This window comes from Athalia rosae, chromosome 1 (genome assembly GCF_917208135.1).
Source record: "Athalia rosae chromosome 1, iyAthRosa1.1, whole genome shotgun sequence".
NCBI classification, from domain to species: Eukaryota; Metazoa; Arthropoda; class Insecta; order Hymenoptera; family Athaliidae; genus Athalia; species Athalia rosae.
The window spans coordinates 1,568,261-1,594,184 of NC_064026.1; the positions used below are offsets into that span (position 1 = coordinate 1,568,261).

The 25,924-nt window shown below is 49.1% G+C and overlaps 4 protein-coding genes across 6 annotated transcripts in view; all 4 read right to left on the reverse strand.

Moving 5' to 3' along the window:
* LOC105693444 (nucleolysin TIAR) overlaps positions 1–25,924 on the reverse strand; it is a 360,079-nt gene that overhangs the window by 291,281 nt on the left and 42,874 nt on the right. For all 3 annotated transcript variants that reach the window (XM_048653707.1, XM_048653668.1, XM_048653798.1), the window contains exon 3: positions 9,037–9,132. In XM_048653707.1, the coding sequence (XP_048509664.1) occupies positions 9,037–9,132 (96 nt within the window). The remainder of the gene's footprint in view (positions 1–9,036; positions 9,133–25,924) is intronic.
* On the reverse strand, positions 15,819–16,398 carry LOC105693446 (peritrophin-1-like). Its single transcript, XM_012413384.3, has 2 exons — positions 16,239–16,398; positions 15,819–16,156 (listed from the first exon to the last, which is right to left on the reverse strand). The coding sequence occupies exons 1-2, from the start codon at positions 16,261–16,263 to the stop codon at positions 15,909–15,911; spliced, it is 273 nt and encodes a 90-aa protein (XP_012268807.3). The 5' UTR covers positions 16,264–16,398; the 3' UTR covers positions 15,819–15,908.
* LOC105693445 (peritrophin-1-like) lies at positions 16,890–17,573 on the reverse strand. The gene is made up of 2 exons (XM_012413383.3): positions 17,431–17,573; positions 16,890–17,296 (listed from the first exon to the last, which is right to left on the reverse strand). Exons 1-2 carry the CDS (start codon positions 17,435–17,437, stop codon positions 17,031–17,033), a joined length of 273 nt encoding a protein of 90 aa, XP_012268806.2. The 5' UTR covers positions 17,438–17,573; the 3' UTR covers positions 16,890–17,030.
* Positions 18,461–19,089, reverse strand: LOC105693447 (peritrophin-1-like). Its single transcript, XM_012413385.2, has 2 exons — positions 18,931–19,089; positions 18,461–18,853 (listed from the first exon to the last, which is right to left on the reverse strand). The coding sequence occupies exons 1-2, from the start codon at positions 18,935–18,937 to the stop codon at positions 18,606–18,608; spliced, it is 255 nt and encodes an 84-aa protein (XP_012268808.2). The 5' UTR covers positions 18,938–19,089; the 3' UTR covers positions 18,461–18,605.

Genomic DNA, 25,924 nt, shown 5'->3' on the forward strand with positions numbered 1-25,924 from the left:
AAGTTCCCCTTTTTCTTTTCTTTTCTTCTTTTCTTTCCTCCCTCGGTGTTACACCGACAACCCGGTTTCCTCCGTCATCTCGGCTGTAGCCCAGCGAATACAGGGAAACCCGATCACTTTTGTATCGGTATAGAGTAAACGGGATTCGGGAGATCACCGTAACGGTCGGCGCGGTCAAAGATCGACGGATTGGCCCTGATTGGCTCCTGATTGTCCGTGATTGGGAGCGATTGGCCCCGTTGATTCGCGGGGGGGTGTGTTTATTTCCCGTTGTTTTTATCGTCGCTCTTTTTCAATTTTCTTTTTCTTTTTTTTTTTTTTTTGTTCCATTTGTCGTTTTTTTTCCGCATCGAAGTTCGGGTAATGTATCCGCCAGCTCTTCAAACTCGACTCATGTAATACGCGCGGGGGGGGGGGGGGGGGGAGGGCGGAGAGGGAGGGGGCGCGATAAACGACGGCAACTCTCCGCAACGCGCGATGGCTAAAACGAAAAATAATATTCGGACACCGGCTGCTACCCCGGAGCTCGCACGTTAAATCACCAGGACCTGAATCTCTCGTTATTTACCCTTAATTAGAGGCAATTAACAAGTAATTAATTACTCGGTACACTTCGGGACAGCGGCTACCCCGGGGTTATAATGCTTTAAAAATCGTAAAACCGAGTTTAAACGACGCTGCGATAGTAGCCTTCCCTGAAAATAAATGTTAAGGTGATATAAGAGTGCGGTGTATATAGCCGCGTCGCCGTTGCGTATATACCTTATAAATAGGTCGTTCACTTATAAGGTGGAAGGATCTCTTTGTACCACCGGTCTCACGCTATACTTTATACGTAAACGTAAGGTACACCGATACACACGAGGAGCGTCGTAAATGTCTGCCTAGTGTACGTACAGCCCAATTTCTCAGCTGGGTAATTGCTCTATTAATTTTCACTCGAAATTGGAACGCTTTGTCGCAAAAGCGAGTCTACCGTAGAAATACTCACGGTGTATACGTATAACTGACGTGTACGCGGAAGTTGAAATATCGAACGATCATCGTCTCGACGAATTGCTTCCTCCGCGCTTCACTTTGTACTTATACACCCATAACCGGAGACACGATGAGTTCTCCCCCCCCCCTCCCGCAATTACTCCTACTCCCCCTCCCCCTCCCCCTCCCCCTCCTCCACCGACGCGACCGCTTTCATTTTTCAATTATTTTCGCACAAATTGTTTCAAACTCCGACGAAAATTTGCCAGTGTCGTATAGGACGTACCGCGGATATGCACGGTGCAGTGTGCGGTACAAACACGCGAACACCCCTCGCGGTTTTCCTTTTCATTTTCCGTCGGTCCGCGGCGTTCCGCTTCTGCCGGCAGTTCCTATAAATCAGAATCGCGGCCAATATTTAATCCTTCACACGGCGGGCGGGCGGCCGCTTCCTCGTCCCCACGTGCTACAAAGAGACCGGAGAATGGCACGTGGGTGTGGGACGACGCCGTTGGATATCGTGTACTCGGTGCGCGCGTTCGATCGGTGTATTATTAATCTCCTGCCCACCGCGACGGAAGAACGTCGCGGTGCAACGACGTCGGGGAAACACGGTGGTAACGCGTAACTCCGCCGAATACGGAGGGGGTTGGGAAAGGGTCGATTAAACAGTCGGAGTAAATATCATTAACCTTGAACTCCGATCCTCGACGTTCCACGCACCAGATTCACACCGCGTGGCTCGTCTAATTGCTCGTACGGTACCACCGGTGACGAATTCGATGGGAATATTTCACGGAGACACCCAAATTTTTTCCCTCTCTCGCGCCCTCGGCCGCCTGCAGAATTTTTAAAGCCGTAAAAATTCTATCGACGTCGCACCGGTGCGTCAAAAAATAAATCATTTTTTTATTTCGGTTTGAAATGCTTTTCTTACGTATTTTGAGCTCAAGAATCCGAATCTGGAAGAAAAATTGATCTATCTCTAGAATTGACCGAGTTATCGCCAATTTTCAGCTTTTTGAGGTCAAAAATAAAAAATTGATTTTTTTGTCTATCACAGTGTAATTTGAGCTCAGGAATCTGAATCCAAAAGTAAAATTGATCAATCTGCAAAAATGACCGAGTTATCCCCATTTTTTCGCGATTTTTGGCATAAATTCGAGTATATCTCGAAGGGGAAAAATCGTAGCTCAGTTTGGACAACGGATTCGTGTTCCCGAGGTCAAAATACGTAAGAAAAGTGCCATACGATCAATTTGAAAAAATAAAAATTTTTTGCCAAAATTTAAAAAAATCGTAAGGGGTACCCCTTGGAAAAATCTCAAATTTTGGCCAAAAATTTTTATTTTTTCAAATTGATCGTATGGCACTTTTCTTATGTATTTTGACCTCGGGAACACGAATCCGTTGCTCAAATTGAGCTACGATTTTTTCCCTTTGAGATATCTCCATTTTTATGGTAAAAAATGCGAAAAAATGGGGATAACTCGGTCATTTTTGCAGACAGATCAATTTTTCTTTCGGATTCGAATTCCTGAGCTCAAATTACATCAAGATAAACTAAAAAATAATTTTTTTAATTTTGACCTCAAAAAGCTGAAAATTGATGATAACTCGGTCAATTTTAAAGATAGATGAATTTTTCATTCAGATTTGGATTCATGGAGTCAAAATACGTAAGAAAAGTGTCTTTTGATCGATTTTAAAAATACTTCAGTTTTGGCCCAGAAATCAACATTTTTTCAATAGGGTTTATATCTTATTTTCATGTATTTTGATTGGAGGAATCCATCTATAAAATTAATCGAGTTATCGCCAATTTTTCACTTTTTGGAGTAGAAAAATTGAGATTTCTCGATGGGAAAAATTGGTAGATTGACAAAAAAAAACTCTGATTATGCGTGTGAAATTACAAAGACCGACCGTTCCATTACAAATCTATCAGTCTACCTTATTGCATTACAACGCGATGCAATGAAAGAAAAATTTTATTTGGAATTTTTTTTTTTTTTTTTTCGATGTACACTCGGTGCCTCTGTTTCTGTATTAAAGGTCTTAAGCTTCGGTATGGCCTTATGGACAGAAATGAACTCGTTGGGTATACCTTGAGCATTAAATACTAAATTTTTACATATATACTTTTTTAAACGGTTTGCGGTTACATATGTAGAATTCGCAGAAATGCCGCCAAAGGATGCCGCCGATCAGGTGGATGAAAGGGATAACTCAATTACGAGGTGTGAACAAGATCTATATCAGGTGCTGACAGCTCGTCCGACACCTGCTCACAGTGGGAGCAAGAAAAAAACAAGGACTGTGATTTCACACCTCATCATCTATTAAAAAGCCATAAATAATGTTTAAATTCTGGCACGTGCCGTCGGTCAAGATGCCCGAAGCACGTGTGAAAATAGGAAGTCCCATTGGCTGATGCGAACTTCGTTTTGATTGGGTATGCCGGAGCTTGGCTCCGAACTCCGCGCGGACTGCATTTGCCCAATGATTTTTATATATGGATTTTGGTGCGAGAAAGCTCAGCGTGGTGGGAGCGTAGGACGCGAGGCGATACGCCGCGAAGCGGTAGAAAGACGAACGAGATAGAGAGCGCTCGGGCCCAGCCCGCTAAAATATGAAGTCTCGGGCTGCGTAACCCGCCATCACGTTTCCCGTTGTATCTCGAGAACGAATGATCGGAATTTGATGATGCATTGAAATTTTGAATACGTGATTTCGTGGCCATGGATTCCATTCATAAATTAGGCTCGTAGCTGAATTTGATCTACGGATTCGTGTTCCTGAGACCGAAATGCGTTACAAGGTGTCATACGATCGATTTTTAAAATACTTAATTTTTGACCTAAAATTGATATTTTTTCCAGTTATTTTTTCATATGGTATTTTCATATATTTTTTGATCTCAGAAATTCGGATTCACAAGTCAAATTGATCTATCTGCAAAAATGACCGAGTTATCTCCATTTTTTCGCGATTTTTGGCATAAATTTGAGTTTTGGTTTTGGTCGTAGACCCACTTTGATTCGTTGCAATCCATGCATGGGTCGAAATATTCGAATTTCTCGGGCTACGAGGGAGCCCAAGCTTTGCTGGAGTCAGGTAGCCACGGGTGCGCGGTTTGTTGTGGGGCGTCACCTCTGCTCAGCCCCGAAGGTGACGTCTCACAACAAAGCGCTACGCTGCTGGCCACGCTGACTCCAGCAAAGCTCGGGCTCCCCGACTCAACTTCAATTTTAACTCAAAAACAGAGCCTGTCATTTTTTAATTTTATACTTGAATTACAAAAATAATGGAAAAATTTTTTTTTTCACATTTGAAAAATTTTCTTTTTTTATAAGGTACAAATTCTGCCCCCATGCTGAGAAAATAAAAAAAAAAAAATTTTTTTTCAACCCACCCTGGTGTGCACCTCTTTCGGATGGGATATAAAGTATGGAACCTGTAACTAAGTTCGGTGGCGTGATGCTAGGCTATATAACTACCCCCGAAATCGCGCAACAACTTTTGTCTTATCAGCGCTAGCTCGAGTTGGCCCCGAGGGAACTCCCGCAGGAGCACCACCGGCAGCAGGAGCTACGGGATACCGCAAGTCCTGAGGCAAGTCTCTCGACGTAGTTTCTGTACGCCGTACACTCTTCTTGCTGATATTAATGAAACCACCACAAGCTATAAAGTATATTGCGTTTTTATCACGTGCAGCCTAGTCGATATACGTATGTAGGTATACAGCATAGACGGGGATACGCGCCAGCCAGCGATGGGAGGAACAAAAACCGTGGAACAGGGTGTTCCGGGGAGCCAACCTCACCTGAGTATTCCGAGCGAGTAACGGAGCTTTCGCAGAACACGCGGAGGCAGATACGGGCTTTGTGATAGAATGGATAAAGGGAGACGAGGAATCGTCAAAACCATTTGGGACGGAACTTAGAATTGAGATTTAAGTTATTGACAAGCTACTTTGGCGAGCCCCGACGGAGAGACCCCCGTGGTTTATCCCGCGTGGCCCACTGCCTCCTGATTTCCCTCGAGACTCAACCCTTGAGCAGCCGTTCTTCTGCCCACAATCATTCCGCCCCCAGCTTCTCCCGGTTCCCACCCCGAAACCACCCTTCCCACCCCCACCCCCACCCCCCCCGTCTTCCTACGGCCGTCACTCGTCGCTCCGCGTGTATTAATCACGCGTATGCCGCGCCTCGTCTCCTCGCCTCGCCTCGCCTTCCCTCCCTTCGAATGTTGTGCCACCTCGTCGCCGTCGTCCTCGCCTGCGTCGTCGTCCTCGTCGTCGTTTCTTGCTCGCCTCGTCTTTCCGCCAACCGTCGATGGAAATTTTAATCTCGGGAAACGTTCGCACCCGACTCCTTTTCTCATACTCGCTCTGTACGGTACTCGGCACCGCGTCGTTACCTACGAATGTAGCGTTATATTTAGAATTTCTGGAAATGCATGTCGCGATTTCACCGAACGTTGGAAAAATTCGATATCGCTTCGTTACGATGGAATTCATTCGATCGTCTCCGTTGCGCAAAGTCCGGAGACCGGACCGATTATATTCGCACGTATAATTCGGCGAGGTTGAAAAAAATAATTCGACGAGGATTGACGCCGCGGATCGATCCGTTTGCGGATAAGAGACGTACATAATAGATGGGAAAGTTCTCATGTTGAACAAATCTGGGAGCAGTTTGATCGAGGGCGCGTTTATTGCTTCACATAATACGATAGGTAAAAACCTCGCGGCGTGTACTCGTGGGAAAGAGAGAAACCGGGCAACGAACTCGCTGCTGATATTCGGTTGAAAAATATTTCCATTATTTGCAGCGCGTTTGCGAGGTACGTACGTCCCGTACCTCCGGAGGTAAGGTAACGTGGCGTCGGTTGTTCTCCGAATTCCCATGTCGACCATTCGGAACTCTTCGAGCGGAAGAGATATGCCGATCGGTCGTCCCTCGCAGAAGGGTCGCGTCTCATAAGGTCGTATCAATTAACCGCAACTATCGCAGAGTCCTGTGTGCCGCGCAGTAGCGTTTAGTTTGTTGTTTTTTTTTTGTTTTTTTTGTTTTTTTCCACCTCTGTAGAACGTGGGGAATAGATTGAGGATTGAATTTTCAAAAGACGATACGGAAACCGTTCACAAACGGGCGTTACAAATTCCTTGGAGCGTGCGATCCGGCTATGACTGAAACTCTACGGTTGAGTAAAAGCTACATCTCGAACACAGAGCCGTCAAAGGCTATTCGCGCGTGTATCTGTAACGTGTACCGGTTGGTGTAACCGGTATACTTTATAGCCACGTAATACCTGGTAGGCAACGGTGGAGAATTCGGCTCCACGTCTAACGCAACGCAACGCTTGGCTGAGGTTCTTTGAGCGCGCGAATTGAAAGGAGGTTGTTAATGATTTCCTCCCGGCAAATCGGCGAAGCAGATCCCCGTCGTTCAGGGTGGAGGAAAAACGAGAACCTCGAGCCCGAGGAAATTAAGGCGGGGAGCGCGAGGGGCGGAGGGTAAAGGAAGGGGGGGGCATCCGAAAGTGATAATCAGATATTACAACCGATTTAGTACAGTTTACGAGCGAATGATTCAATCCGAGCGCGCGAAACCCGTCCGACGAAATTGAAAGAAAAGGGAAAAAAAAATTGGAATTTCTTCTTTTTCTTCCAGTTTTCACCTGTCGTGTGGTAAATTAAGTCGGCCACGGCTCGGGCGTGAAAATAATTCGAACATCGGGCCGGGCGCGCGTATACCTATGTAGGGGTACGTACGGCGTCGTCGTCGTCGTCGGAGAGTCGCGTAGCCAGACTTGATCTCGCATTAATGCGAGGCAACACCGTGAAATTACCTACATCTGCGATTTGCGGAAAACCCTCCTTCCTACGCTCTCTCGTTTCTCCTCCCTTTCCCGCGTTTTTCCTTCGTCTCTCCCCCCCGCTTCCCCTCGTTCCCATTTTCCCTCGGCATTCTTTAGCGTCTTTTCTCGTAGCACAATGTCGCATTCATCCAACGGTGAAACACATTGAGCAAGACGCCCTGAGCCACGGTTTATACGTCTCCCGGTGTATCCGTCTCACCCTGTACCCGCCATCCTCCACCTCCCGCACCACCTCGCGGTACACCCCTATAGCGGTAATCGATTGTGCCCATTTAAAACGTCGCCTTTAATACAAACTTTTACCGGCTCAATCCACCGCCCGCGATCACCTTCCGGTTGAAAGCTCGACAAAAGCTGCGGGGCATCGGCGTAATATATGTGATGGCCAACGATTCGCTAACGGAGGACCTCGAGAACGGCAAAACCCAGGGAGATTTTCTATAACGTTCGGTAGCCGGAAGTTGAAACTGCTCTCGACTACCGAGTAACCTTCGAAAACTGAGGTATGCGGCTAATATGCCGCGAGTGGTATTGCGAAATGGGTTATAGCGCGGACATTTGTCGCGGAGCCCGCACGGTGGCTAAGAAGCCACCGCTTGAGCCAGGGGGAGAGCCTAGGCTCGTATAAGTTCCGCAATGCAGTCGCTCGTGGTCGACTAACGCTGCCGAGTTGCCCCCCCCCCCCAGAAAGTACGGGAACCTCCGTAACGAGGGGAATTAACCCCGAAGTTTAACGCGATACACCAGGTATTGCGTATATACGTGCGCCGCGATTCCCACCTCACACCGGCGGAAGAAGCGCCGCTCGCGATCCCGCCACCCCGCCCCCGCCGCGCGAAACCCGGTACACGGCGACGTAAGTGCGCTCACCCCCTAGAGCCGCGCGAGGGCCCGATCCCTTCGGCCGGAGCTGTATTCCCGCGGTCGTTACTTGAAATTGCACCGCGTGCCATTGGCTAAGCTTTTCGCTTCCAATCGTATTCGCATCCTCGCATATCCTACCAGCGTATATATACACCTATACCTATACCTAGGACGTGCACGCTCGGGACTTCTACCCCTATTTTCTAGAAACTGGCTAGAAACAACGTACGCCACATTGATCGTTTAGCGGGTACACGCTCATTGCCTTTGTACGTACGGGTTATTGTCATACGTTCCTTAAACTCCGTTTCATCTCCGGTGAAAAATTATAACGGCGGGGGGCGGTTCCAGGAATTTCGGGTAAAAGGGACGGGCGTGGTGTGATCAAAGCTCTGGCAAGTTCGAGCATTCTTGCATGTACGGAATGAAGTTAGCCCCGTCTGATATTGGAACGGAGCAATTAACTCACATAGCGATACCCGTTTCCATTCCCACGCTTATAGTATTCCTATTTCGGTGTACCACCTAACCCCCCCCCCCCCCCCCCCTGTACCGATAGTACCTACCCGTTACTCCGACAACTTCTCTTACTTCCACTCGAGATGATCCAACGACTATCAGATTACGTCAAAACTTAGATTAACAATGTTACAATACACCCGAGGGATCGTGCGGAAAATATGTCATTCAAATCCCGGTTCCCTTCTTCGTATATAACTGCGACCGGATCCGATCCGGTGGCGATAAATTATCGTATCATCGACGAATGTTTGCCCGGGTGAAATGCGGCGACCGAAGGGGAGGCGGCAAAGGGCTCCGAGTCAAGTGACTTCTATCGTGTGACCAGCCGGCAATGGGAACGTGTAGAATTCCGACCACATCGTGCCAAACTGTGCAGCAGCGGTGACATATTCCTGCGGCATCGGCCATTTGAGCCAACACCCGATACCGTCGTCGTCTGCGCTACGCTACGCTCTCTCTTCTCTTCTCACCCGCCCTTTATACCTGTCGCATGGTAACCAGCTGCCGCTAAACTTTAACCACTGTTTCTGACTAAACTTGTCCCCAGAATCTGCACCACCGCCGAAGCAACGCAAAATTGAACCCCAAACCTCCCGCCCCTACTCCCTTCTGCCCCAAAAGCCGACCCCCGTCTCGCACAAGTCCGATGTGCGGCTACCCCGTCCCCCGTGTTCCAAACTCTCGACACTATAACACCGTGATTATGCCGTTTTGCTAGTTTCCGTCGGAATTCCGAATTTTCGAGCAAAAAATCCTCGAAGCCGTCGTTAAATCGTCAGCACTCACCTTGTCCAGGAACAGTCTTTGATTCAACGCTGCGAGGGCAGCCGAGGCGCCGAGGTGGTCGCCAAATTCTACGAAGGCGTATGGATCGTTGCCCGGCTGAAACAGAGGGATGAAAAAAAAAATGCGGAATTAGCGATAATATGCGACGCCATCTTGAACTGACTCACTTCCGCAGGTTTCTTATAGTATGTATATACAGCTATACACGTGCAACGCCGGCTATACAAAAGATATGAAACTCGTAACCATGAAAATATTTTCCGCTTTGAAACGGCTTACTACCCCAGCAGTGATTGGAGAAGCGAAATAACCGCCATGATACTAACCGAGCAGCCATAACAAGTCAACAAATAAGGTATACACGGGCATCGCAGCCGCGGTGCACAATTTCATATCCATACCTCAAGGTAATGGAGACTTGAAACTTTTCATTTCAGAACTCGTTTCAATGAAATTTATTCGCCAATCAAAAGGAACGGTCGTTAGAAGATTGATGAAAATCAGGCGAACGAACGGACACCCCCGTAAATACTTATCTCGTACCCCGCGCGACGGTCCGCCAACGTTGTTCGTTCGAAGTCCTGCAGGACTTCGGACGGTGGAATTGGTCGGATAATCCGATTGGTCAGCGTCAAACGGTGCCAAACCGCATCGGAAGCCGATGGCCGCTACTCGCTAGCTCTTTGCCGTTTCACATGCGTGCGAACCGACCGCGACGAGGCGTCCTGGTGAGGGTGAGTCGATGACGGTGGTTTGAAAAAAAAACAAAAAAAGAAAAAGAAAAAGTCCCAAAATCCCTCAAAAATATACCGCGTGTCGTACGACGGTAGAGTTAATTACCGAGAGGTAGGTATAGGTAGATACAGGTGTAATGCGGAAGAGCGCTAATTACTTATTGTAACTTTTATTAGCAATTAGCGAACGCGTTAATTGCGCTCTGCGGTAATTGGCAGTCCTCTCCCCCCCCCCCAAACCACCCCTGTACAGAAATACGCAATAAGCAATACGCACCTGCCCCGATGATCGTGTGCCGCCCGTAACCGTTCAGTAGCAAGTACGTCGGCACGAGCGTAAAATTTCGAAACTCCTCGATGGTCGAGAAAAAAAAAAAAAATAAAAATGATTCAATTTTCGCACTTTGCAATATGAAACCCCATGCAATTCGAACTCGAAGTTTCCTTTGTAACGCGAATAAAAGCCGCACGCGCTTAAATGACCTGTGCGCGATGTCGGCCCCCCCCCCCCCAAAATTTCCGAAATTGCATAGGTGCGTGAACGGCGCGATTACGACAGGGGTGGATTTCGCGTACAAAACCCTTAATTTTCGTCTTTTACCTTTTTTCCTGCGTCAACTTTCGCAAGTAGCGGAACGAGGCGCGAAGAAGAGGGGCCACGGCCTCCGAAGTTCGCCGAGTACACACGTGCGCGCGGTGAGGTGCGGAGTGAAGAAGAAAAGAAAAAGAAAAAAAAGTAAAGAAAAAAAATCGATCGCAGGGCGTCGGGACACGAAGATTAGCGGCCCGGTCCATTAGAGGGTCCATTAAGGGGCGATTCGGCGGGGGACGCTAGGCATGCCCTACCGTACACATACGTCGGTAGCAGCGCGCCCAATTGACCGTCGAGCATCACGACGCGAACGAGCTCTTCGCACGGTCGTGCAATTAGTTATACGAATACATCTGCGGATGTACGTATACCGTGCGGATACGGGGGGGGGGTGGAAGCGCAGCAACTCGAAACAGCGGCGTTATACATGTAGGAGGTAAGCTACCAAAGGGATCGTTGCGTGCACCCGAGGCTAGCCGAAAACGGGAACAGACCGACGCGGTATAGCGACATGAGTAGCGGTAGCACCTCGGCAGGTAACGAGCGAGTTGCCGAGGGTCTCGCTAGCCAGATAGTAATACCGGAAGGGGGACGGGGAGGGGGGAGGGGGAGGGGGTGGGGATACTGCGGGGCGTTGGGCATAATCAGCCGAAATGAAGTACGGCCGTCCGCGGGGCAGCAGGCTACGGTTGTCCCTGGGGCGTGATGTGTCCTCCCTAATTACAACGTCCGCCGCTTTCCCGGTGGCTCTCCGTGTCCACCGCACCGTCGCTACACCGACGCCGACGGTGCGGTGCGGTGCGGTGCAGGACTCGAAATATACAAACGCTAATGCGACTGCCACTGCGGGAACCCTGTCCGTAACGCGTACTTCGGACGCCGGCAGAAAGGGAAACGGTGGGTGACGGGGGTGACGGGGGACGGGGGGGTTAGTGCCGTCGATATACGGCGATAACCCTACGCCGCCAATTTTGAACTCTATCCAAAGTTAGATCCGAGTTTGGAGTTGGACTAGACAGTTACACGGTTACGTTATACCCCGACCGAACGATTCGAATGGTACAGGTATATACGGGTCAAGTTTAACCCTTTCGAGAATACCGCGTCTCTAACAATTTCTAGCGGCGGTATACCTGACGGGAAAGACACCCGGCCACCCGTCGGAGAGACTTCCGTCTAATTGTACCCGGGCGTATTCCGTACACCTCTCGGATAACGATTCGTTACCAATTCCGTACAGAATGCACGTACGACCAATGGACGTACCCACGTACCTACGTATAGATTTACCACCGAGTTATACACACGACGAGAGGAAAAAGCGCGACGGACCGCCGAGATCTGGGGTGAGGATCTTTACTGCGTGAAATCCATTATTTTTACCCATTAGATTCCCCGCCCCGATTTGTTCGACGCCGCGTTTTCGTTTAGCAGTTTTTCTTCCGGTCGTCCGGCTTATGACGTCTCTGCCACGGGGTTTATACCGCGCGTCCCCGGACGTTATATACGCCACCCTTTGACCCTCGTCCGATACCGAAAGCTCCGCGCGATCTATTCCCACCACTTCGCCCAACCGGTTTCGTATATCCTCGTAGCCGTAAACGCTGCTGCAGCTTACCTCGCGTTACGTAATAAACTTTCGACCCCCTCGCGCTTACCATGGAAAATCCAGTCGACGTTTCGCTATTTTTTTAATCCTTGTTCGTATTTATTTAATTCACTACTCTTCAAAGGATAGAATAAGAGGAGCGCCGCGCTCCCGTACAGAACTGTGTCGCCGCCTCGGGTGGTTATACGTATACACGCGAGTATAAATAGGCCAAACTCTGGAGGGTGGTCTCGCCTCTTCCGTGTCCGGTGTCCGGTATCCGTAGTGTCCGCCAGGATTCATTACCTCTCTATTCAACAGCAGCCGGTGCTCGCCGCACTTGAGTCGCAAACCTCCCAGGACTCTCGCCCTCGAGTCTCGCCCCCGCGACCCTTATACCCCCCCCCTACTCCTCCCCTCCGACTACGACCGAAACTCCCCTCCCTCCGACGTCGCCGACCTTTAACCCGTATACCGGAACCGCCGACCTCCGCGGAACTTCTGACTCCGCGCGGGTACGCGTTCGGAAATATACACGACGTACCCGTGCACCGTTTACCGCGACTCGCCACCTGCGTCAGCCTCACGCCGCAGACCCGGTGTGTGCGACGTCGTCGTCTTGTGGTTGGATACTTTTTTGGGGGCCGGAGGGGGGTGGGAGGGGGGAGGTGGCGGGAGGGTAAAGTTTTGTTAGCGAAGAAACGATTCGAAATCAATTAGCGCCCTTGTAAAGGGGTGGCCTTACGAGGGATGTTTACCATTTCTAAGCGAGGATTTGGTGGAAACGTTTTACCGACTTTCTTAGAAAAGGGGCAAAGGTTTGATAATTAATTCGTACGACAATAGGGCGTAAAATCCCGTCTGAACGTGGAACGAAGCGGGGCGAGGAAACGTACCGATCGAACTGTATTGAATCCTATAAATGCTTTCGCTAAATTGATCCGGGTGAAACGGTTTGCTGTCAGCGTGTCAACTTCCAGAGGTCTGTGCATGGGTGGTGGGTTTCGCCTGTATATTATATATGTATAGACCTCTCTCGTCAATACGAATACTCGTGTATGAGTTCGCGTAGGTATACGGCAACGCGGCGTATACATACACGAGCATTTTTCATCCACGACAGAAACCCGTCGTCGTCGTCGTCGTCGTCGTCGTCGTCGTCGTCGTCGTCGTCGTCGTCCCCTCAATAGTAGGGGATGAAGCGGAATACTTTGCCCGATGGGGGAGGTGAGGCGCGCCATTAAATAGTCGAATGCATCGGGATCTTTGAATTTATGGATCAAATTTATCGTGGGACCAACTACTACTCCTGCCGGGTTCACCGAATAGAAAATGCTAAACGAAAAATCCCGACCGGGTACTTAAAATCTCATTTATATCTCACCGCTATCTTCGAGTACATAAATTACCCTTGTTTACCCACAACGCGGCACATATAGCTTTGAAAATTTGCAGAAAAAAAAAAATAAAATAAAATAAAAAAAAAACTGCTACCGCTCGCATATCAACGCGGCGCGGTTACGCGAACCTTATGCAAAACCACGAATGACGTATTCCGACGAAACAATGTAGGAGAAAAAATTTATTCAAAATTTATTCCGTACGCCGGTTTCGTCATATTTTCAAGTACTTCCGGAAATTCGTGAGAATCTCCGCGCGGTTCGGGAGTTCGGTCACCTTTGCTCCGCTGCGATATCCACGCCGCGAGTCGTTCCCACGCCGCATCCGGTTCACCTGAATATTTCAAGAAAACCAACTCGGCCTTGGAGGTCACGAGCAGGTAATGCCGTTTCAGCGGTGGTCTCGTAGTAAAAATCCGCCAAAAACCCCGGACGCGATATCGAAACCGTGGAAACCACAAGTCGTCGAGTTATCGACAACGAGAATTTCCGTTTCGAGCGGGACCAATCAGCGGACGAACGACGCGTCGGTCGGAGCATCGAGATTCGATGGGACGTCAACTTTTTAGGGAAAGGATTCGGAGCCGACCACTTCGCCGGGCCGGCAATAAAGCCAGAAGTATTCTCGAGCTTTTGGCGCGGTTGGCAAAGTTTAATACGGGGCAAAAGAGAACGTGAAATGTAAAATTAATTTACGACTTTTAGCCCGGTGGGCGCGCTACCTCTCAAAGGACTCGGAGGGCTGTCCTAAGGATGCCCTTAAAGACAGAAGCGTAACGCACGCCCCGCTCGCCGCCGCCGCGGTAGTTACACGCCACGGAACCGAGGAAAACGCTATCGTTTCAGACCCGACCCCGTAAAACTTTAACGGATCGTGAATGTTCGGCAACTTGCTCGCAAAATTTTATCGCTTACAAATGCTCGCTCGGACCGAAAACATCCCTCTATTTCTCGGTGCAACGGGGCAAACTGGAACACGCGGAGTACGAGAACCGGTTTAATTACTTTCGTTGTAGATCGATCGACGATCGCCGCTTCGATTCGTAAGTGGTCTTATCTGCATGACCGACGTAGATTATTTCTCGGTAATACTGGTAATGAAATCAGTTCCCGCGATTGGCCGATGATCGAAGGTCAAGATCCGAGATACGCGATCATCGATGGAAACGATGCACGTGAATATTACAGAGTTCCCTGCTTCAGTCACCGTTGCAGGGCCAAGAATCTTTTCGCCCTCTAGTTTTACCTGTCGTTCTATCTCGTTGTCCCGCGTACGCGGGGTTTGCTCATTTAAATGTATTTTACTTTCAAATTTCGGCCGAGTATCTTCACCTGCTCTACTAGCTGATGTGATTTTAATTGTTATAATCGCATTTCAGTCAACCTTCCAGGGCTGAGGGTTCTTGTTTTTCGAAATTTGCTGTTTTTCTTACTCTCCCTCTCTGTCTCTAATCATAGCACGGGTAGTCCCACGATTTGTTTTTTGTTTTCATTTCGTTTATCACACACCGACATTTTTACGACGTACGATAAAGTTCCTCCTTCGTATCGCGTCGTAGATAAAATTTACCGTCATTTCTATTTTTTTTTTTTTTGTTGACTCCGTTTATTTATTTATTTATTTATTTATTTTTTTTCTCCTCTGGCGAACAAAATAACACCGGCGGGAGATTATTTAGCCTAACTCAATGCAACGATGGATTATTCCTATTGTTTGAAACTGCTTCCGGATGAACAACTGTGCCTAGGGGACCTAGAGAGACCCAAGCACTAATTAACGAGCGACCATCCCACCGCGTACGATTCTCTCTGCAGATTTACCCTCCCCTCCTCCCTTCCCTCCCTTCCCTCCCTCCCCCCGCTCTCTGGTTCGCGGATACGAATTCTCCGCATTTGCGGGTATGAAAAATTCACTCCACAAATATTGTGGTGAATAAAAACGATAAACGAACTCCGGCAATTTCCGGGATTCACGCCGCGTTTCGTTTCACGTGATTTCGTAAAAAGAATTAGGACTGCGGGAGTGGCGACGGTGGGGGGGGGGTCACGGTTTGCCAAGGAGAGAATATGTCCTGTCGGAGTTGGAAAGAGGCGAAGCTCCATGCCAAACACGAAAGCCCCCCCGCGTACGAACAAACATATGAGAGCCAAGGGATGAAACACGCGTTGGGGAGGTACTATATCTTTGCGCCAGCTTGTGCTCGAACGCGCGGACCCAACACCGCACGGTAGTCCGGAGTCCGGGTTTCTCCCCACCTCCGCCGCCGCCTCGTTTTCAGAAAGAAAAAGTTTCCACAATTAATTTGCCTCGGACACGGCTACGCCGCCCGTTATTCATACGTTCCGAGCCACCGCGCTAAATCTCCTCCCTGCGCACGTTCAACTCTGACGAGTCGATGATTTTAGATATGGGTTACATGCAAGCGGGGTCGCGGAGTCCAGGATTCCCGAAATTCATCTTCACTAAGACACTTGGAATTGATGCGTTTATTCAATGCTCATGCCGCGGTTACAGTTATCTTAAATATTGCCATAGATTTTTTCTTGCGATGAATTTTTCACAATGTGCAGCGTGAAACGCAGTTCGCGCTGTTTGGCCAATCGCAGACTTGAAGCTCCTCGTTGAATTCCAGACCTTCCGGGCACGGTCTCAGGATAGCTTGACCGGCGCTGCAGGCGTAGTAAGAACTGCAGTCCCAAGGATTTGCAACCATAACCGCTTCGAGACCGTCCTGCGGAGGGCACAGATTTGGCGCGGCAGAAGCCACTGCCAATATGGCGAGGAAACCAATAGCGAGAATTTGAACTGCGGAATAGACGATAATATTGGTCAGTGATAAATCGGTGCACGATGCGAACCGTTACGAACGAATCTTCGAATCACTCACCTTTCATATCGATAGAATGGTTCATACGAACTGATAAACTTTTGTTGAATTTCTGGGCTTTTTATACACCGAATGCTGTTCTTGCCTCCTTATCTCGAGAGTGATTGTCGTTAAGACGAATGAACGCGAGGGATGCAGTGGAAATCGATTAAAATTTCTCGTTAAAATCAATAATAATTTTTAGATAAAAATAGTCCAGATACGAGGTTCTCCCGTTTACATCAATGCGTTCGCTAACGCGCAATATAGAGCAGATCGTAATCGCTCGACAGCCAATTTGTGAGTGTTAATTGATTTTCGACAAAATCAAAGTTTGATCTGTCAAACGATCGGACCAGATGAATTACGGAGATTGGCAGTTTCTTCGAAAATCGCGTAACACGCTCATTGTCGGCGATAAGAAGAAGTGGCGCGTACGCCTCTGATCATCACCTTTGATCAGAAAAAAATTATCCGATATCTCTTTCGAGTGTTCGGCAAATAATCACTCGACGATTTTTCCCAGATTACACGGATGAATAACAGAGCGGTAATCTAACGACCGATCGCGATTCTCTATTCAAGGATCATTCGAAGAACGAAAACTGTAACTCAGGAACTGGGAAGCAATCATGGTGATGAGGAATCGATAACGAATCGCTTTCTACAATATTTAATTGCAATTGGCAAAATTCATGCGTTTTATTAACTCAGAAAAACATATTGGATAACATTTATATTCGTGTCCTCGTGAGAACTTTGCAGTTCTCAGTTATTCGGTATCGTGAGGCGTATCAATTTCTGGTGAAATTTTTATTCTTCCTTGGGGGGGACTTTTTCCGGGATCTCGCAGCCAACGTTGACGGCCCAGTCGCAGACACGGTCTTCGGCGTTCCATCCGAGTCCTTCGGGGCATTGGGTCAGAACGGGGGAACCGTTGCTGCAGGTGAAGAATGTGGTGCAGTCCTCGGGGTTGGCGAGCAGAGTAACGTCCTGGGTTTCATCCTCGTTTTGGGGGCATTCGAGCGCGGCGTAGGCGACGCTCAGAATAGCGAGGAAAGCAATGGCGTAGATTTGGACTGTGATTAGGTGAAAAATCGGACGTTATTACAGAATTTTCTGAGGATCGGAGAAAATTAAATCGGAAAAAAAAAAAAATGTTCCGACGCCGGTTGCAACGGGCGGAACACACGATCCCGGTTGACTCACTTACCCTTCATGGCGATAAATCTTTAGTTATTTAACTGATGAATTGCGGTGGCACGAAGCCATTTATATACCGATTCTCCGCTCTGCACTTTGGTGTTATCCGAACGATAGATTCGTATCTTGACCAATTACCGAGCATACAGAAATTGGTAGGGAGATTACATCGTTGCGATATCGCATCACATTCTCGAACGTCACGGCGGCTCTACGACGAGTTAACTTCCGGACAGGTGAGCAATATTTCAAGTATTCTCGTTGAAACGTTGAAAACTCGTTCGCGGATTCTCCGTACGTTCGAACTCATCCCCGAATTACCCTCGTCAAATTAATATCCGCAAGCTCGTAAGCTCGAATTTTCGGATCCTCCCCCTCTCAACGCAGCTCACGTATTTGTCGAAAATGTGTTACGAGTCCAAGTTCTTGAGGTCATTTTCATTTGGGATGATTCATTTTACGAAAGCTCGATAATTTGTGCAACGATGCGTCACATCGGATAACGTGAACCATGTCGAGCTTCGAATGACGATCGACAGAAATATGGATCGTCAACTTCGAGCGCTTTATTTTTTGAGACGTCCTTTACATTTTCTTCGTCCTCGATATCAAATATGAAACAGTCGATGACTGCGACGTAAATTTCAGGAATCCTCCGTAGTGACTATAGATAAAAATCATTGCCGATTCCGACAGTTCTTCCAGATATCCGGCGATTTTTCAATCTCTCTCGGACGGTTCGTCGACAAAGTCATCTGTTGCTGAAATTAGAGCATCGGGGATCACATCGACGACGAACAACAGTAACGACGCCACGGACTGCCGGCTTCGCGAATGATAGGCGAGGACGATCGTAAACAAGATAAAAGTTTTCGTATAAGATATGACAGACGACTCATCATCATCAGATCACCTGCAACGATATCATTGGTTCGAAGAAACGGCGGTAAAATTACCTGGACGCTCGCAATATGAAAAAAAAAAAAACGTTCACACGATCGAGGAGATCTGGCGGGTAAAGGTCAATGAAATATTTTCAATCGGCTGAGAAATTTTTCTTTATTCATTTTACATCGAGCATCTGCGATTCGTCACAGATTCATGTCGCTTCCGCAAAATCGAGATTTGTCGTAGATCGGATCGTTATCGAGAATGTCATCGTGCACTTTCGTCGGCGGGATTATTCTAGTCAAGTGTTATAGGTTTGCACTTTGCACTCGCTGGCCAGTCGCACGTGTTGACCCAAACATTCCAGTGCAGACCCTCGGGGCAGGCCATCAAAAGGGGTACGCCGTTGCTGCAGACGTAGTAGGAAGAGCAGTTGTAAGGATTACGAATGTAAACGGCGAATTCGCCGTCCTCGACCGGGCAAGGATTGGAGAACGAGGCTGCGTAGGCGACGGCGGCCAAAAAGGCGATTGCTAATATTTGCGCTGGAAAACAAATTGCGTGAAATTAGATTTAGATGGGCACGGAACCGGCGCGACTTCACACCCGTTAATCGACTCACCTTTCATCGTGACGGGTTATTGATACGAACTGAAAGTTAATCGAAGCGTGTCGCCCGTTTTATAGACAAGGGCAATAGTCTTATCTACGCCATATTGATGGTAATCCGGACCATTTATTTGTTTAAAGCGGCGGATGATCTGCGTCACAAAGCCGATAAAATTGATTGCCGACGATGAAAATGTCGCTTTAATCGCGATTTTGAATATAACGAAAATTCCATCCACTTCCGACAAACCATTATTACGATTGTCCTCGTAAAGTGCAATTCGGCATCCAGCGACCACCGAGTCCCTCGGGACTCCCCCGCCCTTACTACTTCCGGACGATTCGTACCGTACAGTCGTTTCGGAGGTTGGGGGGGAGGGCGAGGAGGACGCGTTGAGGTCGAGAGCTGTGCGTGGCGGGAACACAATGCCTTTTGTCATTCGCCCACCACCGAGGGCGAACCGTTGGAACAACGTACGATCCACGTATGCCTATGCGATATTACCCTCTCTCATTTTCTTGATCTTCAACGGCGTGAGAAGCACCCTCGTTATCGGTGTCCGATGAATTCTCGCGTCCGAATAATCGTTACGAATTTATCCCTATCGCGAATGGATAGTTCCATCCCGACCGTCGGAGATAAGAGAGAGAGAGAGAAAAAAGAAGGTGAAAAATGAAAAAAAAAAAAAACCTCACTTTTCCGTAACATTTATTTTCATCCGAGAACTTATCCGTCGTACGACATTTTGTCTCGGCGAGTGCAATTCCGCGGTAAGCGGAGAATATCCCCCGGGACCCCGCACTTCCGGACAATACCCGAGTGGGGGGGGGGGGGGGGGGGGGGGAGGAAGAGGTGGACCGGGGCGACGTAGAGGTCGGACCCTGTGCGTGGCGGGAACACAATGCCTATTGTGCTTCACTATATTATACGAGTGTCTAGGCGAACGGGGATGTATTGATAAAGGAGGTGTGTGTACGTACACGCCGCGAACACGTGTACGTAACGCGCGAAGAAGAAGGAATAGAAGTCCACCCTTAAATGTGAGCAAATTGATTTCGATTCGAGTGTAGTAGAAGAGCAATTTTCCGGCCTTTGAAACGGAGGAGGACGCCGGGCAATCCGTATCAAGGTATCCGTTAATAATTTCATAAACAAATGGAGCCATCTCTACGGCAGTTTGGCATTGAGTATAGGAAATTGAACGAGGCGGAAGTGTGGGAATTATAGAAAAAGGGGATATTCGTAGTGGGAGCGGTGAACAGAGAGGACATACGTAGGCCAAGAAATGGTGCGGGAGGGAAGGTCGTGGCGCTTCAATATGCAAAATTGCTGAATTCGCCCGTAAAACACAGACGGCGCGCGGCAATATGGCAATGGTGAAAATCTGCTCCCGAACGGGCCGACCATACAAGGGGAACTTATGGGGAAATTGAGACCTCGACATGCGCGTCGGTAACGATCACACGTGACGATTTCCGTCCGTAGGTATAGCCGTGGAAAAAAAAAAAGAAAAAAAAGAAAGAAAAACCGAAAATCCCCGGAGAGAATCAAGGAGGATGAAATAAGTCCCGGGGCGCGAGTCGCCGTTACCCTCTCGGTGCGGGGGCAGGAGGAATACCGGGAGGCGAAAGGACGCTCGCCGCGACTGCGAGCTCCGAGGATTATACCTACTCCCGGCATCCGAAACGAGGGTGTAACAAGTTTCGAAGTAATAACAGAAAGTTCGCTTTGTACGCTCTCACAGGCAACAATACAAACCGTCGACGAGCGGGCGTCGCTCGCTGGAAATAAGCGGGAGTACTCTCGGGGCGGATTCGAGGTGAGAGCGCGGCGGGGAGGTTCGCAAGACCGGCGCTCTCATCTGTTAAAAAAAACTTTTTTATAATATCCGAAATTTGAATTTAAGCGCTAATTATTCGCAGGGGTGGAGGCGGCGGGGCGTAGCGCGCTCCGTTGCTAAAATATTCATAATTTTTCCGCGCCAAAACTTTTCCGCGAGCTTACAAATTTACTGCCAACATTTCCCACCCGTATTACACCCCGACCACGCTGTACGAACGATCCGGCAATTCCCTGCCCTCGAAGCTCATCGTTTTCACTCGGCCATTACGCCGCTGGAGGTGCATACGAACGACACACAACTACGAACGCTCTCACCGGCCCCCCCCCCCCCCCCCCCCCCGCACCCATACGCGACCCGTGCAGAGGGTATCAAAGACCTCGACATCCCCATTACCTACCCCCTGCCCCCCGACGACGACGACGCGGCAGCGCCGACTCTAATGCATCGCATTTCTGTACGTACACCGCGTTAAACATACGTCGGTGATCCACTCAACCGCGCCGTATATATGCCACCTAGTGAAAATGACTCATTCGCCGTTGAATATATGTGTGATTCTCGAGTACGCTAAGCCGCTAGGAAAAGCGAAGAGTCGAAGAGTCGAAGAGTCGGAGAGGATCGGTTGAGTTTCGCGGATGCTGCGCGTTAGCTGCTGTTCTACCGCCACAAAGGAGTATCAAGCGGCGCGAATTTCGCCCCGCGATTCCCCCCCCCCCTCCCCCCTCCTACCTCGCACCCCCTCCGCGACGCTCCATTTCGTCGGCGGGTACCTACCTGTGTTTCTTGTTGCGAGTTTGATACCGTTGCGGAGGCAACGGTACGCGCGCGTACACGTATATCAAACGTTGGCGAAGTGAGGCGCTGAGGCGCAGCTGCCTCTCGGATATCATCTCGAAGAGTACGTAACTCGACTCTCAAAGTTCCCTTTGCCCTCCGTTGCACGCGCGTCTTCGCATCCGCCGCAAGGCTCCCCCCCGATAATTCCGAAACGAAGCCCTTCCACCGCCCGCGTTACTTCTTCTTCATCATCCGCGCGGTAAGATACCCGCTACCGACGCCGATCGTCGACGGTTCTCCACAATTTTCGGCACCCCTTGGACATTTTTTTGGCGCGATCGAGCGCGATTTCGCCGCTTCGACGCCCACATCGCCAACGATGAACGGAAACACGCCTCGTGAGACGTTGTTACGTTCCGGCGAAACGGAATCCCGTGCAGCGGTTCGGTGCTGAGATTCGAGCCAAGGAACGAAAGGGACTCCGCCGTATCCGCCATCCGGACCGTTGAGACTAAAAATTGAGGGGTAACTGCGAGCGAGCGCGAGTACCTATATAGCGAAAAGAATTCACTTAGGTATTCATCGAGGAAGTAGGCGTGTACGTACGGTACCTACCTACCTACCCACCTATCTATCCATCTATGACTACGTAGAAGCTACCTACCTCCGCCCGCTGAATCCCATGCAAATTTATGCAACGAAACAGATCCTGATTCTCAGGGCCGCCGCCGTTCCTCCGGTTTCCTCGAAAGATGAGGAGGGGTGGCTAGTTCTCAAAGTACGTATACGTATACCGCACGTATACATCTGACTACACCGAGTCGCGGTACGGTGTAATTTTAGATATATTCATTGAAAAGTAAGGCGCGGGATATGGTTTTGTCATGAATAACCATACGTCGTTTCGCGATATGGATGTATAGGAACGAAATGCCCTGGACCGCGTATTCTCACCTCTCATACATACCGATTGCGACGCGGAGTTTTTTCGCTAACGTTCCTACCGCCGGCGATCCGACGCGACGCCCGTTCCGAGATCTTCGTATCGATTGCCTATCTCGTTAATTATGTGTGTTTTTTTTTTTTTTTTTGTCCTCCTCGATTCTCCGTAGACTAATCTAATCTGTTCCGGCGAATCGCGTGCGATCGCTCACATGCGTATCTGCTTCGCGTACGAAGAAAATATGACTCGGGACATTTGCGGGAACGATAACGATCGTAAAAAAAAAAGACGAAATTATTATTATTGCATCGGTCGGAGGCCGAACGGAGCTATCTTTCGGAAAGTGCGGTAGGGTACCGGACGGCGTTGAGCATCAGGAGATATCCTATTAGGATTGATGCGCGGCGTCGCGGATTTCAGGGCTCAAATTTCGGGATTCAGGGCTCCGAACGGGGTCGTCGAGAAGTAGGTATACCTACCTCGGTAATAGAGCCGGTGCAGCGTGCTTCATAAATACCTGATGCCCGCTGAGACCGGAGTTGCGGTCGGGTTAACTCGGCTGGCCGAGCTTCCGCGAAAACGTTGAAACGCGGCACCGTGGAATCGCGTGGATTTGGAGGAGAAGCCTCCCGGAGGCTTTCCCAGCGCCTCGGATATACCGTACGTGTACAAGTTCGTACGGTCGACCGCGTCATTTTCTGAAATTCCGAAAAATAGAAGAAAAAAAAAAAAAAAAAAGGAAGCGAGAAAAAATTAAATCAAGGCCGTCGCTGCAACCTTCGGATAAAAACCCCCCCCGCTCAGATTTATGGATTTCATATAACCTGGACAGGCGAACTGCACCCTCGCACCGCCACAATATTGCGCGGATTAAAGAAGCCCCCCCCCCGAGAGTTTTACTGTCAATAAAAAAAAGGCTTTTCAACTCATATCAGCGGCCATTATAAACCGCGGAGACTATTCCTCCGCGGTAAGGACGCTCTTCGATTTTATATACCTACCGATATAGGTATATATATACACACACCAGAAATGGATCAACGTATAATGAGAATCAAAGTCGTTGGCCGCGCGACACTCCGCCCCGTTATTTCTTCTTCTCAGGGTACTTCTACTCTCGTACGTTATACGTGTGAGTAGGTACGTACGTCACACACCCCGTATATAAGGTGGGTGTATACGATACGGTACTTCGTGCGACTCGCTACCCGCGCCGTTTTCACTGTAAATATATATAGGTATACGTGCGAAACGTTCGCACCGTACGTGTATACCGGCATGATAGAACTACCAGACAAACGCGTCACTCCGTTTCCACGCCGTGACAATGAGCCGCGGTCTAACCGTGACGGTTTCGGAAACATCGCAAACAAACTGCTGCACGTGTTAGATACATTATTATCTCCTTCGGCGAGATGGGGTAGTTTTTTATATTTTTAAGCGATTGAGAATACGATGATAATTTTTCGCGTCCTCCGCGATCGTTTCCGCTCGCCGATCCGCTCGACTCGCGATACCCTGCCCCTCCGCCCGCCTACCGATCTACGTACTTCGCGCCGAATCGAGTTATAAATTTTGCAAAAGTAATCTCGAAACTCACGTCCTTACCGGCTGCCTCCTTGGGCTCAGGACACGGGCTACGACGAGACATCAAAGCGATTCTCTGATACGATTATGAAAAGATGCGTCTCTCTCGGTGATACGCAATGCACGCGTTTTCAAACGTCCCGTCGCCCTTGGCCATCCTTCGCGAGAGGCGAGAGATCAAGGGATCTCCGAGTAGCGAAAACGCCCGGCAGCGAGAAAGTGAGTTTTTGTTTCTTCTTTGACTCGTTTCTTTGTTTTTGTTTTTTCATTTTTTCATTTTTTCTTTTTTTTATTTTTTCATTTCTTACTCATTCATTTTTTCTTATTTGTTTTCCGCTTCGTCGATCCCCCGAAAATTCAATCCGTCGGAACGATACGTGTCGTCGGTTATTTACGGATCGGCAAAAATATCGGCTAGGGAAAATCCGGTCTACGTGCTCGCCGTGACCCTCGTCAGATGTATATTATAATACGCGGCGTGTACGATGTACGGATCGGATCTCTACACGATGTATTGATATAAGCGTGGATATCGTCCTTGCGGATTTATCCTCGCAACACACATATCGGCGGTACCGGCGTCGACCGACTACAATTCAGTTATCGGCCAACTACATAAATTCACAAAAGTGCCCACTCGAGTCGGTGGCTTCGATTAAGCACCGCAGCTGTACGTACGTACGTACGTAGGGGAAATACAGGGCGGGGGGGGGGGGGGGGGGGGGGGGGCGCGATGCATTTCGCGCGACGTGCATGTGTGTCCGCGTTAACGGTGGTACGTATACATACCGCGGAAAAGCGAACTCGCACCTCGTCGCGTATGTACGCCTACGAACGCCCGAGTTTTTATTGAATAATTAAAAACGTCAGTGACAGAACTCGGCCGGCGTCGGTGGTCCTCTTGAAATTTGCATAGAGGGAAATAGCTGTAGGAACGCTTGCGGAAGGTTAAAGGCTGCGGGGGTGGAGCAGGCGGAGGCGTTGCCGGCACTCTCGCGAAGGGAGCGATACGCGACGTCGCCGCGGACCCCGGCTGCGATGAGAGAGAGAGAGAGAGAGAGAGAGAGAGAGACGACTTTTCCGAAGATATACGCGCTTCCGGGTTTTTTTTTTTTTATTATTTTAGGAATATCGTCGTTTAAACGCGCCACTCTCATCCGGCGAGATCTCGAACTCCCCGTTACCTCGATACCCGCGCGTCGAGGCTTTGAATCTTTTCAATCTCGCGAACGTACTCGCGGCTACCGCCGTTTAGCAATAAAACGGCTCGACACGGGACGTGGGCTTTGTGAACCCCGCTATCGGAGATCTCCTTCGTTCGTTCCCACCCCCCACCCACCCACCCACCCCTTCCGTTTCTTCCAGCCACCCCGTTCCCAGAGCCACCCTCCGACTCCTTTTTCACAGTCCTTCTCGCGCACTCCGCGCGTCCGAGCAAACAACCAGCCCAACAACTGTTGCTCCTTATCGACCAACAAACCGAACGCAGAAAACGTGAACCTTCTTCACCGTATACGGGGTGCCGGGGTTTTCCATTATCTCTTTTTTCCTCGCTTTCTTTTTCTTTTTCGCCTTTTTTCTTCTCGCTCGATCCTTTTTTCCCCCTCGGGCGCGACAAAACGTTTTTCTTACTTTACAAAGTAAACGAGGACCGCGAGAAAAGAGAGAATTTCACCACCGAAACGACACGTATTGACTGACCCGACGCAATAACCAGTTGCGGTTTTTTTCTAAAAAAAAAAAAAAAAAAAAAAAAGCAGAATTCCAAATAAGGTGGGTATCGCGCTGTCCGAACGGAGCTGCATTCGCGGCGGACAACGCGAACTTATATTTCGTTTGCTTGGATTCATTTTTTT